Here is a 17,912-nt window from a genome sequence, read left to right on the forward strand (position 1 = left end):
TCTACAATGAGCACTTGTTTTAGTTTTGTATTTATATAACTAAATAATACAAAGTTATAATTTACATATAGCAACATATATAGTCCCAAAATCACAAAAGATGAGCCGACGGGCGAGGAGGCCAGGTTGGCTGACCAGAGACCTTCGGCTTGATCTAAAGAACAAAAAGAGAGTTTACGGTCTCTGGAAGAATGGGCTTACTTATGAGGATTACAGGTTTGTAGTGAGGCTGTGCAGGGAGAAAATTAGGAAGGCCAAGACGCAGCTAGAACTGAGCTTGGCTTCTAAGGTTAAGGAGAATAGTAAATGTTTTTATAAACACATCAACGGCAAGAGGAAGGCTAGGGAAAATCTCCATCCCTTGTTGGATTCTGAGGGCAACTTGGTCACTGAGGATCGGGACAAGGCTGAGGTACTTAATACCTTCTTTGCATCGGTCTTCAATAGTTATGCTTGTAACTCCCTGGGAACGCAGCCCCCAAACTGATAGATGGGAAGGGGGAACAAAACGAGCCCTGCGTGATCTGCGAAGAGATGGTTCTGGACCTACTTCGAAAGCTGGATGGGTTGCACCCTAGAGTGCTGAGGGAGTTGGCGGATGTGGTCGCCAAACCACTGTCCATAATTTTTCAGCAGTCTTGGCTGACTGGGGATGTCCCGGTGGATTGGAGGCTGGCAAATGTGACGCCCGTCTTCAAAAAGGGCTGGAAAGACGATCCTGGCAGCTACAGGCCCATCAGTCTCACCTCAGTTCCCAGGAAGGTTATGAAATGGATAATCTCAGGTATCATCATGGACGAACTAAAGGTCAGCCAAGGGATCAGGCCTAGTCAGAATGGGTTTATGAATGGTAGATCCTGCCTGACTAACCTGATTTCATTCTATGACAAGGTGACCTGCTTAGTAGATGAAGGAAAGGCTGTCGACGTGGTCTACCTGGACTTCAGTAAGGCCTTTGACACTGTCCCCCATAACATTCTGGTAGAGAAGCTGGCTGCCCGTGGTTTGGATGGGCGCATGCTCCGCTGAGTGAAGAACTGGTTGGATGGCCGGGACCAGAGAATTGTGGTCAATGGAGTGGAATCCAGTTGGCAGCCGGTCACAAGTGGCGTCCACCAGGGCTCGGTGCTTGGGCCGCTTCTGTTTAACATCTTCATTGATGATTTGGATGAGGGGATTGAGTGCACCCTCAGTAAGTTTGCAGATGACACTAAGCTGGGAGGGAGTGTTGATCTGCCTGAGGGGAGAAGGGCACTACAGAGGGACCTGGATAGACTTGATCGATGGGCCAAGGTTAACGGAATGAGTTTCAACAGGGCCAAGTGTCGGGTCCTGCATTTTGGTCACAACAACCCCAGGCAACCCTACCACCTTGGGGAGGTGTGGCTGGAAAGCTCCCAGACAGAAAGGGACCTTGGTGTGCTGATGGACAGTCGGCTGAATATGAGCCAGCAGTGTGCCCAGTTGGCCAAGAGGGCCAATGGCATCCTGGCTTGTATCAGGAATGGTGTGGTGAGCAGGACTAAGGAAGTCATCCTGCCCCTGTACTCAGAATTGGTGAGGCCTCACCTGGAGTACTGTGTCCAGTTTTGGGCACCTCAGCACAAGAAAGACATGGAGGTACTGGAGCAGGTCCAGAGAAGGGCAATGAGGCTCGTGAATGGCTTGGAGAATCAGCCCTATGAGGAGAGGCTAAGGAAGCTGGGGCTGTTTAGTCTGAGGAAGAGGAGGCTGAGGGGAGACCTTATCGCTCTCTTCCAGTACCTGAAAGGTTCTTACAGTGAGAGTGGGGCAGGTCTCTTCTCACTAGTGACATGTGACAGGAAGAGGGGAAATGGCCTCAAATTGCTCCAGGGCAAGTTTAGGTTGGACATTAGAAAGAACTTCTTTACAGAAAGGGTGGTTAGGCACTGGAATGGGCTCCCCAAGGAGGTGGTTGAATTGCCATCCCTGGATGTGTTTAAGAGCCGTTTGGATGTGGTACTCAGGGATATGATTTAGCAGAGGTTTGTTGTTGTGGTTTTTTTTTGTTGTTTTTTTTTTTTTGTTTGTTTGTTTGTTTTTTAAGAGATAGGCTACTGGTTAGGCTGCGGTTGGACTTGATGATCTTCAAGGTCTTTTCCAACCTGGGTAATTCTATGATTCTATGATTCTATGATTCTATAGTCCACACAATATAAATCAACTAGGAAAAGTAAAAAAAACCTTTTAATTCTCCTGAAATATTTTATAATATGCCTTACTATTGTCCAAGTGGTTGGCCTTGATAATTTTTTCAGAGTAGTCAGATATACTTGAACATTCAATCTAGAAAAAAAGAAAAAGAAGCATAATTAGATGTTATTGACATCACATATATGAATATATACAAAATCAACTTAAATCAGCAGAGCCTGTGCAAAACATTCAATTACTGATGAAGTAATTGAATGAACCTATGTGTTCACTATCATGATCATATTTTAGCATTTAAACTGAAGTCTGTGCATAAGTTAAACTGGCTCATATAGAAAAGATTGTTTTAGAAATTGTTAAAATGTGGGAAAAAAAGAGATCCTAACTACAACTTTACTTAACATATAGTCATGCTTTATAATTTATTTTCACTACCTCAGATATTACCCTTCATTCAGAAACATCTCCTGAAGGGAATCAAATAGCATGATGGTACATTTTCTCATATATTTTAAAACAAAATAGATTCAAGCTTTGTGAGTAATGTTAAAATTCAAACCATGGAAATATTGTCTGTTTCCAAAATAGCTGTTTTTAACTGTTAAATTCTATCCCAATCCATTCAATTAAAAAAGAACAAAGAATTTTTTCACAGAAGTTATTGAAATAATTATATTTACAAACCATCCAGATCTACTTTTCCTATGACCAGTGTAGTGGAAATTCTAAGCTGTGACTGGAAGCAGTGATTGAGCATGTGGTAGGAAAGTAGGGACAACCCAGGGGCGCTCGGAACATTCAATGGACCTCTGTGACCAGAAAGGGTGGAGCCAGGATCCATCCCTTCCAAGACCTCATTTAAAGGCTGGCAATGGACATCCATGTGTACCTGAGGTCTTCTGAAAGTAAGCAGATTTTTTTCCTTTAGTTCTCTGTCTTCTGCTGTTATATCTAACCAGATCCCCACTCCCCGTGAATTAAGACCTTGATACCTTGCCATTTTATTATGCATTTTGTCACATTGCTCTTAGCAAGCCAGGCAGAAGAGACAGCAGAATACATACTAAGGATCTTAAAGGAATAATGTGTTGGCTGGTCACCAGGACCTGAAATACCCCAAGGAAGGATTCCTGGGTTCCCTTGAGCACTGCTCAGATTATAGAAGAATGAGGACTTGTAAGTGACAATATCAAATCTCCTTCTAAGATGGCGGAATTCTTGAATAAATTAGATCAAACTTTCTCTACCAACAGAGGAAAGAGTAGTAGCAGCATTCACTGTAACATGTCTCCTACTACTAACACATATCATTACTCTGTGGAAAACCTTTTATCCTCAGAGTACTCCACTCTCTGACCTGGTAGTCTTGTCTGGGGAGCAGACAAAACTCCCCTTGGTTCAGGAGGACACAGTCAGAGACCTTCTACTCCAACTGTACTGCCATAAGTCCATGGGGCTGGATGAGATTCACCCCTGAGCGCTGAGGAAACTGGCAAAGGTGACAGTCAAGCCATCTATCAGTGCACCTTGTTGACTGGTGAGATCCCAGAAGACTGAACACTTGCCAATGTGACTGTGTAAGGAGGACTCGGGGAACTACAGGCTTCTTAGCCTGACATCAGTGCTAGGGAAGTTTATGGAGCAGACTCGCTTGATGGAGATTACGCAGCATGTGCGGGACAACCAGGGGATCAGGCCTACCCAGCATGGGTTCATGAAGGGCAGGTCCTGCTTGACCAAAATGATCTCCTTCTATGGTCTAGTGACCCATCTGGGGGATGAGGCTGTTGATATAGTCTACCTAGACTTCAGCAAAACCTATGACACTGTCTCCCACAGTATTCTCCTACAAATGTTGACAGTCCACAGCTTGGACAGGTAGACTATTGGTTGGGTAAGGAATTGACTGGAGGGCTGGGCCCAGAGACTGGTGGTGAATGGAGCTAAATCCAAGTGGCAACTGGTCACAAGTGGTGTTCCTCAGGGATTGGTCCTGGGGCCTGTCCTCTTCAATATCTTTATTAATGACCTGGATGAGGGCATTGAGTGCACCCTCAGTAAGTTTTCAGGTGACACCAAGTTGGCTGGAAGTGTTGATCTGCCTGGGGTTTGCGAGGCCCTACAGAGGGATCTGGACAGGCTGGATAGCCAGGCTGAATCCAATAGGATGAGGTTCAAAAGACCAACTGCTGGGTCCTGCACTTTGGCCACAACAACCCCAGACAGCACTACAGGCTTGGGGCAGAGTGGCTGGAAGACTGTGTAGAGGAAATGGACCTGGGGGTACTGATTAATGATGGGCTGAAAATGAGCCAGCTGTGTGCCCATGTGGCCAAGATGGCCAATGGCATCCTGGCTTACATCAGACACAGTGTTCCCAGCAGGAACAGGGGAGTGATTTCCCCCTGTACTCAGCTCTGGTAAGGCTGCACCTTGAATACTGTGTCCAGTTTTGGGCCCCTCACTGCAAAAAAGGAATTGAGGCCCTGGTGCATGTTCAAAGAAGGGCAACAAAGCTGGTGAGAGGTCTGGAGCACAGGCATTATGAAGAGCAGTTGAAGGAGCTGAGAATGTTCAGCCTGGGGAAGATGAGGCTCAGGGGAGACGTAGTTGCTTTCTATAACTACCTAAAGGGAGCTGTTGTGAGCTGGGGGTCAGCCTCTTCTCTCCTGTAACTCATGATAGGACTAGAGGGAATGGCTTCAAGCTACACCAGGGGAGATTTAGGCTGGATGTTAGGAAATACTACTTCTCTGAAAGAGTGGTCAGGCATTGGAATGGGCTGCCCAGGGAGGTGTTGGAGTCACTGACTCTGGAGGTGTTCAAGGAATGTCTGGACACAGTGTTGAGTGACATGGTTCAGTGAGAACTATTGGTGATAGGTGGTTGGACTGGATGATCTTGTATGTCTTTTCCAATCTTGGTGATTCTGCGATTCTGTAAAACAAACTTTTAAAAGCTAGTATCAAACAACTGAAAAACAAAACAACACTTCTGACAGAGGGAATTGCCCCATCTTCAACTGTCATTCCCCCTCTAAAAGTAAGATCCATATCATTAGAGGAGGTAAAGGACCCAGATCAACAGGATCCTTGGAACCTGGCTGAATCAAAAAAGCAAACTAACAAGACATAAGCTCAAGTAGGGAATCTGGGGTTCCCAGATCTTCAAGAAATAAGACCAGTCATAACCCCAAAAACAAAGGAAGTCCAGGATAGACTGGTGGGGTTTTCACCTGAGGAATGGCCCCCTGCCCACACCACCTTAAATATGATGACATGCCTGTGAATGGCTGCTGAGCTGTATGGATCTACTGGAACATTTTAGACAAAAACATTTTTTAGACAAAAACTATTTCAAAGCTGGTGTCCATCACTACTCACCCTGCCCTCAGGCAAAGGATTTATGCTATGGTTCTACACAGTGAAGAAAATCATTCATTAATCCAGTGGTTAATGTATAAAATCTCGTGGCCAAATAAAAGTTTAATTCCTATAAAGACTGTTTTATAGACCTCAGTGGAAGAAATGAGGTGGAAGAACTCCAAACTTACATTAGAGTATTAGGTACGAAGGAGGAATTCTGTAAGGATATGTTTGAAAGTCCAGATCTAGTCTACAACAGGGATAAGCAGTCTCATCTTACAAGCGCCTCCACACCGGTATGGCACACTAGTGTCTATACTAAATCCCCTGGTTGCCTCAGAGGCCACTGTCCAACAGGCTACCCAGCTGGTGTCCAGTTGCGGGGAAACAGTGCCTGAGGGCCAGGTGCAATATTAGGATGATGGCAGGAGCTTAGATCTTCCCCATAGCTAAAACTAGGAGGCCTGCACCATGGACATCATGACCAGGACTCATATGGGTATCCCCAAAACAGGTGTTCAATATTTAATCAAGGCTGGAGTTTAATCTGCAAAAATTGATCACCAGCTCAATCATGTTTTCCTCCAGCTACGGAAGCAGCTGGAGGAAAATCAAAAATTTCAAAACACCCCCAGAAAAGCAGGGGTAAGAATTATTGAAGATGTTTTAATGAGAACATGAAGCCTAGAAGATTTTATAGTTCCTAAAAAAATAAAATGGTCTCCTGAAGAGACCTGGCTCACTATGCCCAAGCCACATGAGAAAAAAGAACTGGTGACTGTGCAATTACTTGCATGGTGGGGAATGTCAGCGCCTCTGCAAGTAGGGCACTCAGACAGGGCCCTATGTAGAATTGACTATCTTTTGGTCCCAGAAAATATACAAAGAGTGATGACATTAGTGGACACAGGCACAGAAACCTCAATTATTTACAGTGATCTGACTAAATTTCAGGGAGATAGGGTGATGATTGGTGGGTTTGGGAGCAGACCATCCCTGTATCCCAGACATGATTGAAGTTACAAGTTGTAACCCAGAATAAATAATGGGCATAAACATATTATGGGATCTGACTCTCCAGATGACTATGTGAGAGTTCAGACTGAGAGAGAGATATATTAGTATCTGGTTAGTAAAGGCAAACTTAAGAGGCCATGTGAAACATAAGCCTATCTGCCTGACAGAGCTGTGCTGGATTACTAATACAAAACAGAATTGACTCCTGGGAGGGAAAGAGGAAATCTGAAGAATGATGCAGGAACTAGAAAAAGTGGGAATCATAAGACCTGCACATAGCCTGTGTAATTCTCCTGTATGGCCAACATGGAAGTCAGACAGCACATGGAGAATGACAGAGAACTGAATAAGGTCATGTCACTAGTTCATGCAGCCATACCCAATGCTGCATCTCTGATTAACACATTCAGTAGGAATATAGAAACCTATTGTGTCCTGTATTTGGCAAATGCATTCCTCAGTATTCCCATCCATGAAGAATTCTAAGATCAGTTTGCATTCATGTGGGGAGGCAGGCAGTGGACCTTTCAGGTCCTGCCATCCTTTCAGGTCATGTGCATTCACCTACATATTGTCATAACCTAGTGGTACCGGACCTAGCCAATTGGAATAAACCTAATAACATCAAGCTGTACCACTATATTGATGATCTCATGCTGACATCTGATTCACTGAAGGCATTATGAAAGGCAGTAATTTTTGTTGACTACCTATCTACAAGAGAAAAGGTGGGCTATAAACCCACAGAAGGTGCAAGGACCAGGCCTGTTGGTGAAATTCCTGGGTGTAGTTTGATCAGGAAGGATCAAAGTACAACCCAGTGCAATAACAGACAAGTCTCAGCTGTTCCCAGTCCCTACCACACCAAAAGCAGCTGCTAGAGTTTTTGGGTGTATTGGTTTACTGTCATTCCTTTATACCCCACTTAGTGCAGCTGCTGAGGACTTCATACTGACTGAGAGAAAGGCCAGATATGGGACTGGTGGAGGGTGGAACAAGAGCCCTTTCAGCAAGCAAAACTAGCTGTTAAACAGGCGTGGGTGCTGGGTATATTTGATCCTATCCTCCAGATGAGGGTAAAAGTTGCTAGTAGGTCCAGTATCCCTTGTCTTGTGTGTCATTCCAGTCTGTCACCTCAGAGTTGGAAACCAGCTTGCCTTCTTCCAATTGTTAGGATTTAAGGCTGTGTCAGTGCACAATACTACTTCCCTTATGAATCAGGTGTTGTGAGTCAAATTTAATGATCATGTTTGTTTGTAATCAGACTTGGTCTCAATCACTGTTTTTTTTTATTGCTTGTTGTACAGGAAAAGGTCTTTGACCAGATGCCCTCAAGAGCAGTCACTTTCCTTTTACATAGCCTTTTCCATACCTACAACCATTAATATTTATTCAGTTCTGTCTGTGTTCCTGTCTGGTGTTCTTTATTTCATTTTTTTTTACTTGTTTTGGATGATTCTTAAGATTTATTTATTTATTTATTTATTTATTTATTTATTTATTTTTTAGATCTTGGGCTTGGCTTTCAAAACTTTCTTGAACAAGAATATACTTAATTCTGTAGGCGAAGAAAAACAAATTCTTTGCCAGACTTTTCCCTGTTCTTTTTCAACTCAGTAATAGACTTGAATTTGTCCAGTTTTACAAAGCACTTAGATTTCATGAAAGCTGCATGTTCCAATAAATAAAATCTCAGCTTCTACAGCTGTGTTTAGTTCATTGTGTGTATATTCACTCCTATTTCCATTATGCTTCTTAGACATCAGTTTAATGCTGTATCTCCTTTTACCAGATATATTTTTTTTATACAGTCACTACTGTGATATTATTCAAAGAATTATACAGTCATAAAATGGCCTGAGTTGAAAAGGACCACAATGATCATTTGGTTTCAACTTCCCTGTTATGTGCAGGGTCACCAACCACCAGACAAGGCTGCCCAGAGCCACATCCAGCCTGGCCCTGATGCCTCCAGGGATGGGGCATCCACAGTCTCCTTGGGCAACCTGGTCCAGTGCATCACCACCCTTTGAGTGAAAAAATTCCTTCTAATATCTAACCTAAATCTCCCCTGTCTCAGTTTAAGACCATTCCCCCTTGTCCCATCACTGTCCACCCTTGTAAACAGCCATTCTCTCTCCTGTTTATATGCTCCCTTAAGTACTGGAAGGCCGCAATGAGGTCTCCCCAGAGCCTTCTCTTCTCCAAGCTAAACAAGTCCAGTTTCCTCAACCTTTCCTGACAGGAGAGATACTCCAGCCACCTGATCATCTTAGTGGCTCTCCTATGGACCCACTCCGAGAGCTCCACATCCTTCCTTTACTGGTGGCCCCAGGACTGGATGCAGTATACCAGATGGGGTCTCGGAAGAGCTGAGTAGAGGGGGACAACCCCCTTCCTCTCTCTGCTGGCCACCCCTTTTTTAATCCAGCCCAGAACACCTTTGGCCTTCCTGGCTGCAAGCGCACACTGCTGGCTCATGTCCAGCTTCTCATCCACCAGGACTCCCAAGTCCTTCTCTGCAGGGCTGCTCTCAAGGAGATCTTTCCCCAGTTTGTATAAATTCTTGGGATTGCCCCAACCCAAGTGCAGCACCCTGCTCTTGGCCTTATTGAACTTCATTAGGTTTTCATGGGCCCGCTTCTCCAGCCTTTTCTAGATCCCTCTGGATGGCTTCTCTTCCCTCCAGTGTATAGACCACACCGCTCAGTTTGGTGTCATCTGCAAACTTGCTGAGGGTGCACTTGATCTCATCCACCAAAGATGGAGGGTGCCCTTCCCTCATCTACCAAAGCTGTCACTCCATCATAGAAGGCCACCAGATTGGTCAGACAAGATCTGCCCTTGGTGAAGGGCAATGATAATTAATATCATACATAATATATAAAGGAAATATCCCCATTTTTTTTCCCCCTGTGCTGGATCCTGACCACTGCCTTTTTTAAAATCAGGTAATATCTACCATGTGTCTTGATATCATGTGTCAGTTTAACTCCTTAACTATACTATGTTGTTTGTGTGAATGTTCTATAGAATTGATTTGAAACTGGTCTGAATTTTATATGACTAAATGCAGTGGATAAGACAAGGTTTCATATTTTTCCCTCCAATTCCCATTGACAAACATGAACAGGCCTTCCCATCATAACTTTATACATCTTCCAGCAGCTCCCCAGTTGGGATTTACTCTGTTATCTTCCATGATGGCTAGGGTTTTGGAGCACATGAAGAAAGAACAACTGAGGAGACAAGTTCTGTTTCTTCTATAGAAGGCAAACCTGAGGGATCATCCAAAAGCTGTCTTCAACTATCTATAAAGGGCTTGCAGAGAAAAAAATGTCAAACATTTTTCAGAACTGAACATTGACAGAACAAAAGGCAGCAGTCATGACCTGTGGCTACAGACCTAACTATAACAATAGAATAAGTGCTGAGAGAGAATTTAGAGTCTCTATCCGTAGATGTTCTCAAAATTGAGCTGCACAAGGACTTGAGCAATCTGATATAGTTTTACATTTATCTCTGCTTCGAGCGGGAGTTTGGATGAAAGACTTTTAGTGGACTTCCAAACTAAATATTTCTGAATCACTGATTCTGTTATTTACATATCCTGGAGACCCTGGGATGATTTTAGCAGTTGGTTGAGTAGCAAAGAACATCCAACAGTGACTCAGGGGGAACAAGAAGAAACAGATAGGACTATGGATAAATTTGAACTTAAAGAGGGGGAAAAGGGAGGAAAAAAATGATTTCAGTATCGCTGTAGCCAGAAAACCAACACTCTGCATTTATCAACAGTGTCCATAACACACTATTTGAAAAATCAAATCTAACTTCAGAGAAGTAACAGTAACAACTCAGTTCTGCATAATAACTTCTATCAGACATTTGCTTTTTAATAGGAACACTCACAGTTTCTAGTGGAAATCTTTGCTAAAACTACCATAGAGTTAAATTTGAATTTGAAAGTGATTTCCACTTCCATGGCTCTGAAATGTCTGTTTTCCCAGCACAAATACAACTCTGTAACTTCATAGGTGCCAAGTTCATGGTGATGTAGCTCATGTGGCAAGAAAAACTAAAAAAAATAAAAACTAAAAGTTTTCCTGGCTTCTCAGCTCTAGTACCGAATAGTCTGTGGGTGAGCTGACACTTCAGTGAGCTTTATAAATGCCTGAACTCTAAAGAAATTCAAAGGAAATAACAAAAAAACCGTGAAAAGTAATTTTTTCTTTTACTGGTTGAATTATCTGGCAGTGAATTGTCTTGGAAATATGGATATGTACCAAATAATTGAAAATTCACCTTCCTTCCCTTCCCCCAACGCTCACAAAAATAGCAAGCACTGTTTCTTGATTTTAAAAGCGTATACTACTGTAAGCCATAGAAAGTTTCAGATCTCCAGTGAAGACTCTGTAGCTCAAAGCTTGAAAGGGAGAATTACAAAACAAATAAGAAATAGAAATCAGTGTAAATCCATTTTGCTTGTTTTCCTCTCAGGCACAATTTGCAAACAAACTATGAAAATAAGGGAAAGTTTTCTTACCCCATATACTTTCTTGGCTCCTGCCTTTGCAGCGAACATGGAGAGGATTCCTGTGCCACTTCCAACATCAAGGACAATCTTATCTTTAAAAACATGTTTATTGTGATACATTGAGTTTCTGTAAGTTAATGTACGCACTTCATCCTTTAACATTTCCTGTAGTGAAAAAAAAGCAAAATGTTAGTACTTAAATGCTTATATGTTTTCAGCATTACTGCTGAATTAATGTCCTTGTTGTAATTTAAGAATTATTAGCACCCTGAAGAGTTTTCCAAGTACTCTGGAGTGCGTGCATCAAAGCTATTTTCAAAGGCAAGCAACTTAGGAATGCTTTATTAAGAATAAGCATGATGTCTTTCATATAATTTTATTTCTATAAATATTATGTATCTCTTACAAATGGCAAGCAGAACTTAATCCAATCACAGCACTGATTTGGGTGTAAACAGAAGCAAAAAAGAAATGCAAACTTTTTCCTATGATGTGAACAACCTAGAACCTCAACTTTCTGAGGATACTCCTTGAACACAAGAGAATAATTCCATATAACATTATAAGAAGGCTTCCAGAAAAAGATGAAGTTAGTGTACAGTAGAGCCTGAAAGTAGTGTGCTGTTTTTTGAACTCTGTTTCCACTCCTCTGTTCATTCATTCATTCATGTTTACAAGTCCATGAGGCTGGATGGATTACACCCTAGTGTGCTAAGGGAGTTGGTGGATGTGGTTGCCAAACCACTCTCCATAATTTTTTGTCAGTCTTGACTGACTGGGGATGTCCTGGTGGATTGTAGGCTGGCAAATGTGATGCCCATCTTCAAAAAGGGTCAGAAAGATGATCCTGGCAGCTACAGGCCCATCAGTCTCACCTCAGTGCCCAGGAAGGTTATGGAATGGATAATCTTGGGAACCATCATGGACCAATTAAAGGTCAGCCAAGGGATCAGGCCTATTCAGCATGGGTTTATGAACGGCAGATCCTGTCTGACAAACCTGATTTCATTCTATGACAAGGTGACCCACTTGGTAGATGAAGGTAAGGCTGACATGTGGTCTACCTGGACTTCAGTAAGGTCTTTGACACTGTCCCCCATAACATTCTGGTAGAGAAGCTGGCTGCCCATGGTTTGGATGGACACACACTCCACTGAGTGAAGCACTGGCTGGATGACCGGGCCCAATGAGTTGTGGTGGCCAATGGAGTGGAATCCAGTTGGCAGTCGGTCATGAGTGGCATCCCCCAGGGCTCAGTGCTGGGTCCGCTTCTGTTTAACATCTTCACTGATGATTTGGATGAGGGGATTGAGTGCACCCTCAGTAAGTTTGCAGACAACACCAAGTTGGGAGGGAATGTCGATCTGCCAGAGGGAAGGACACTACAGAGGGACCTGGATAGACAGGATCGATAGGCCAAGGTAAATGGCATGAGTTTCAATAGGACCAAGTTTTGGGTCCTGCATTTTGGTCACAACAACCCCAGGCAACCCTACCACCTTGGGGAGGTGTGGCTGGAAAGCTGCCTGATGGAAAGGAACCTTGGTGTTCTGATCGACAGTCGGCTGAATATGAGCCAGCAGTGTGCCCAGGTCATTGCCAGGCCAATGGCATCCTGGATTTTATCAAGAATGGTGTGTGGTGAGCAGGACTAGGGAAGTCATCCTGCACTCGGCATTGGTGAGGCCTCACCTGGAGTACTGTGTGCAGTTTTGGGCACCTCAGTACAAAAAAGACATGGAGGTGCTGGAGCAGGTCCAGAGAAGGGCAACAAGGCTTGTGACAGGCTTGGAAAATCAACCCTATCAGGAGAAACTAAGGAAACTGGGGTTGTTTATTCTGGGGAAAAGGAGGCTGAGGGAGAACTTATCGCTCTCTTCCAGTACCTGAAAGGTTCTTACAGTGAGAGTGGGACAAGTCTCTTCTCACTGGTGACAAGTGACAGGAGGAGGGGAAATGGCCTCAAGTTGCAACTGTATCTAAGCTTTTGTCTTTCCTGTTCTCTTCTTGCAAATGTGAACTGCAGCTCTGTAATCTTCCTTTGTGGCTTTGTATTGCTTAGAGACATCATATATGTTCTTTTTTGTCTTGAGTTCCCAGAGGAGTTCTCTCTTCCACTAAACTGATCTTTAGCTTCATTGACTTGACTTATAGAACATTGGGACTGCCTGTTCCTCTGTTTTTAAAAGATTGTTCTTATAAAGGGATCTGCTCGCCCTAAGCAATCAAAAGCAAATTCCCAGGGAACTCTACTAACTCCCTCAGTAGTTTGAAGGAACTCTCTTAAAATCCAGAGTAACAACTCTGCTCATCATTTTTCTCATTTCACCAAAAATTATAGACTAAACCATTTTGTGGTTGCTGTTGACTGAAACAGTAGTTTGTATTTCCTGCAAGGCCTTCTCTATTCACAAACAGTGAGTCTAGGAGGACACCTTTCCTGGCTAGTTCTCTAAATACTTGTGAAAAGAAGTTGTCTTCAAAGTACTTCAGGAATTTCTCAGCAGTATGATATTCCTAGTTAAGGCTGAACAAAGTTGAAATCTCCCAGAAGATCAAGGGCTACCAATCCACAGATTTCTCCTAATTGAATAAAATAACACATCAGGACTATCATCCTGGTTGGGTAAACAGTAATTCAATAAATCACACATTATGTCATCTTATTTATTATTCAGACTCCCAGTTCTCTCAACCACATCACCCCTTAACTAGAAATTAAAAGAGATCTCTAGAAGACCTCTAGAAGAACTCCATTTGTGTGGTTGAGGCCAAATAAACTAGAACAGATTTCTCAGAGCCTCATTCAATTTTTGAAAATGCCTTAGGATGGATACTCCATAACCAGCATTTGACTAACTTCACAGTGATGATTTTTACCAATTAGGTTTTTGCCTGTTGCCTCTTGTTCTTTAATTACTAGAGTACTAGAAATAGTTATGTGAGTGTGAAAAATGCCACTGATCCCATATTGTAGCTTTTTACAGGCTAGTCTTTAAGATTCCATCCTCCTGAGTCATGTAAATATATTAGTGATTTCTTTAGACTTGATCCACAGACAATTTTTTGCTTGTAAATGTGTGAATGCTATTGGGCTATATGTTCCTATAAATGCAACTTGCACATTCAAATAACACGTCAAATGTAAAAAAAAGTGACTTGGCTTCCAGTGCCAGTTGAGTAACTTTTCTGATATTATCTGTTATCAAATATTCAAGAGAACAAAAAACATAACTTAACAACAAGGTGGTCTCCATTTGTGATCAGGTTAGTTCCCAGTCCTCATAAATGTAATAAACTGATGTCCGCAGACAGATAAGATCACCATGGTACAAGTACAGCTCTGTGGAGAACTTGTGTAAGGATTTGAGTGGGGCAGAGAGTTGAGTATGGATCTCTGGAGAAGTGGCACCTGACCAGTTCATTCACTGTTTTGAAGAAAAGCTGAGGAATAATTAGGAAGTGAGAAGGGATAAAAGAAAATCACAGTAAACTTTTATTTTTATTGTTTTTCTTAAATAATTACTGAGATAAAAAATAAATATTACCTCATGAATTCCAAAGTGAGCATAGGAATCAAAGTAATAATCCCTGGATGTCATCTCTTCTGGACTGAGGAGCTTTGCCATTTTGCCTCGGCCTGGACAGCCTGGTTGCAATGGGACATGTATGACAGACTGAACTGGCTTTGGAACAACAGTAGACTGAGGAGTCTGGGATGGGACAGGGCAGACCTAGGAGAATACAGAATGTTGTTTGTTAAGAGGCATCATTTGAAGACAATATTTCTCTCAATGCCCAGTGTACTGATATTGTAAGTAGATAAGAAACAGTAACACCATAGAAATCTGGGTTATCATAAGAGAAATCCAAGAAAATGGCTGCTTTCTATTCTGAGCTCTTATTTGCTCTGTCTTAAAAATTTTCCTCAGTGCTTTTTTCTTTGTTGTCCCTCTACAGATAACCTTCATCAGTACAAAGTCACTGGATGATACCAGGGCTGACTGAAGTGATTCCAAACATGCTCTGATTAACATTAACACACAACAGTAAGAGCCAGATTTTCTCCCTTAGTGTCACACTTTTCTAGCAAATTACCGCAGCCTTGTGAGATGGGACTCATAATAGATTCTTAATTATAAGGTGATCTATCTGGCTTTATAAATGAGACAGGCCTGAGAAAGTTCACAATGTCTGAAAGTCCCTATCACTCTGAAAATCTATCAGTGTGTTCATAAAGCAGTGTTAGGAGCTGTGTGGGATATATTATTGTACTGGATGTGACTGGGATGGAATTAACTTTCCCCACATCTGCCCGTATATTGCTGTGCTTTCTGCTTTTATAGCCTTGATACAGCACCAAAGTCTTGGCTATTGCTGAGCAGCATCAAGACTGTCTCTCTAAACTCCCTCCCACCAAAAGCAAGAGATAGGCAAGAGGCAGGGAGGGGATTTAGTCCATACAAGTGACCTAAAACTAAAGAGATATTTTATACCGTATGACATTATCCTCATCAAAAAGAAGGGAAGAAGGAGAAGGGGAGATTCTCATTGTGAAAGTGTTTATCTCTCTGACCAACCATTACAAATAGTGAGGCTCTTTCACAAGACATGGCTGAACATCAATTGCTGTTGGGAAATAGTAGTTTTTCTCCTTTTGCTTACACAGGACATCCCCCCACCCCACCCCCCAACCCCCTATTTATCTAATCCTTTTCTCAAAACTTGATTTTTAAAAATTTTTTCTTCTTTTCATTGTGTTTTGTCACTCACTTTTTCTGAGACAGGGGAGGTGAAAGAGAAGTATGTTATTCAGTTAAACATGCTGTTAGTTGTTAAAGAACCACAGTTACCTCTTAATTTGTTTTACTATTTTAGAGAGTCATGTGGTACCAACATGCTCTGGACTACTTCATTTTGTTTTTCCTTGGTATTAAACCTTCAACAGAAAACTTTCAAAAGAGCCAGAATTGCCACACTACCTGGACTCAGATCTGACAGCTGCAGCCCCTAAAACAAAAGGCAGAAAGTTTTGCAAACAATTTTAATGAAAAGATCAGTCAAGTCTATGAGTCTTCATCTTTCATCCTTAATGTGAAACAAAATTATGAAAGCTAAGAAATGTGGAAGAAAAAATTACAGCTTCACGTGTGCACTAAGTGATCTGCAAATAATGGGTCAACAACTTCAGGTACTTAGAAAGGCAATCCCACTTAAATCTCCTTTTTTACTTTCTTCTGATTTTCAAATTCAGTAGTTTACTAGTGCAGAACAGATTTAATTCAGCCTCTGCTAGGCACTTTTAAAAAATTTGCCCTATATTCTATACTAAGGTAATGCAAAACATGTACTCTCTATGAATAGCATCAATTAGCCTAGTTTACTTCTATATATATAAAAACAAACCCACACTTTTTCCCTAGTTCCTTTGAAGATTTAAGTATGTCAACTTCTGATAGTTTCTTTGGTCTGTCTGGGAAAAAGGAATAAAAGTAGTTTATGTTCCTGTAACACCTTTTCTATATCAGAAGATCCAGAAGTGCCTTCTTTTCTATTTCTAACTTTTTTGACTCCACCGTTTCACTGAGTTCACTCTCCTAAATAATATAATAGTTGCCAAATTATATTTTCATTTTTGTCTTATCTAGTTCTGTCAAGATGTCTTCCAAATTTAATCCAGATACTTTTACTTCTTTACTTTTATAATCTAATGCTTTTCTCCACCAGTGTACTTATTATTGAATCTTTATAGTTAACTTGCCCTCCAGTCCTTTCTGCTGAATTACAAAGGTTTCAATTGCAGATGTTAGACACTGCACAGAATCATAGAATCACTCAGGTTGGAAAAAGACCTTAAAGATCATTGAGTCCAATGATGACCTAACCATAGAACCCTAACTAACAACCCTCTGTTTAATCATGCCCCTGAGCACCACATCTGAACAGCTTTTAAACACATACAGGGATGGTGACTCCACCACCTCCCCAGGGAGCCTATTCCAGTGCTTAACAACCCTTTCTGTAAAAGTGCTTCTTACCTAAACTAAAAGTGTATCCAACCTAAACTTACCCTGGTGCACTTTGAGGCAATTTCCCCTCATCCTGTCACCTGTACTCAGTGAGAAAAAATCAACCCCACTCTTGCTTGGAAGAGAGCAATAACGTCTCCCCTCAGCCTCCTCTTCCCCAGACTAAACAGCCCCAGTTCCTTCAGTCACTACTCATAGGGCATATTCTCCAAGCCCTTCACAAGCCTTGCTGCCCTTCTTTGGATCTGCTCTAGCACCTCCATGTCCTTTCTGTATTGAGGTGCCCAAAACTGAACACAGTACTCCAGGTGAGGCCTCACCAATGCCAAGTACAAGGGCAGGATGACTTCCCTAGTCATGCTCACCATACCATTCCTGATACAAGCCAGGATGCCACTGGCCTTCTTGGCCACCTGGGTACACTGCTTTCAGTGTTTCAGTGTTTCCTCAGCCTTCACAGGCAAGGGCTCTGGCCACACCGCCCAAGCTGCAGAAAGCAAAGGTAGGAGGTCAGAGAAGGAAGATCTGCCCACAGTACGTGAAGATCAGGTTCGAGACCATCTAAAGAACCTGAAGGGGCCCAAGTCCATGGATCCTGAGGGAACTGGTGGATAAAGTTGACAAGCCACTATCCAACATATTTAAAATGTCATGGCAGCCTGGCAAAGTTCCCGCTGATTGGAGAAGGGAAAGTGTAACCCCCATTTTCAAGAAGGGAGAAAATCAGAGAGCTACAGGCCTGTCAGTCTCACCTCTTTGCCATGGAACAGATCCTGCTGAAGGCCCTAC

At 42.4% G+C, this 17,912-nt stretch overlaps 1 protein-coding gene across 3 annotated transcripts in view; it reads right to left on the reverse strand.

Annotated features, from left to right (window-relative positions):
* Positions 1-17,912, reverse strand: part of PRMT8 (protein arginine methyltransferase 8) — a 46,911-nt gene that overhangs the window by 16,311 nt on the left and 12,688 nt on the right. For 2 of the 3 annotated variants that reach the window (XM_072349944.1, XM_072349948.1), the window contains exons 2-4: positions 14,643-14,828; positions 11,104-11,259; positions 2,244-2,307 (exon numbers count right to left, since the gene is read on the reverse strand). In XM_072349944.1, the coding sequence (XP_072206045.1) occupies positions 2,244-2,307; positions 11,104-11,259; positions 14,643-14,828 (406 nt within the window). The remainder of the gene's footprint in view (positions 1-2,243; positions 2,308-11,103; positions 11,260-14,642; positions 14,829-17,912) is intronic. The other variant, XM_072349954.1, reaches the window with a different exon arrangement.

This window comes from Excalfactoria chinensis, chromosome 1 (assembly GCF_039878825.1).
Source record: "Excalfactoria chinensis isolate bCotChi1 chromosome 1, bCotChi1.hap2, whole genome shotgun sequence".
Lineage (NCBI taxonomy): Eukaryota > Metazoa > Chordata > Aves > Galliformes > Phasianidae > Excalfactoria > Excalfactoria chinensis.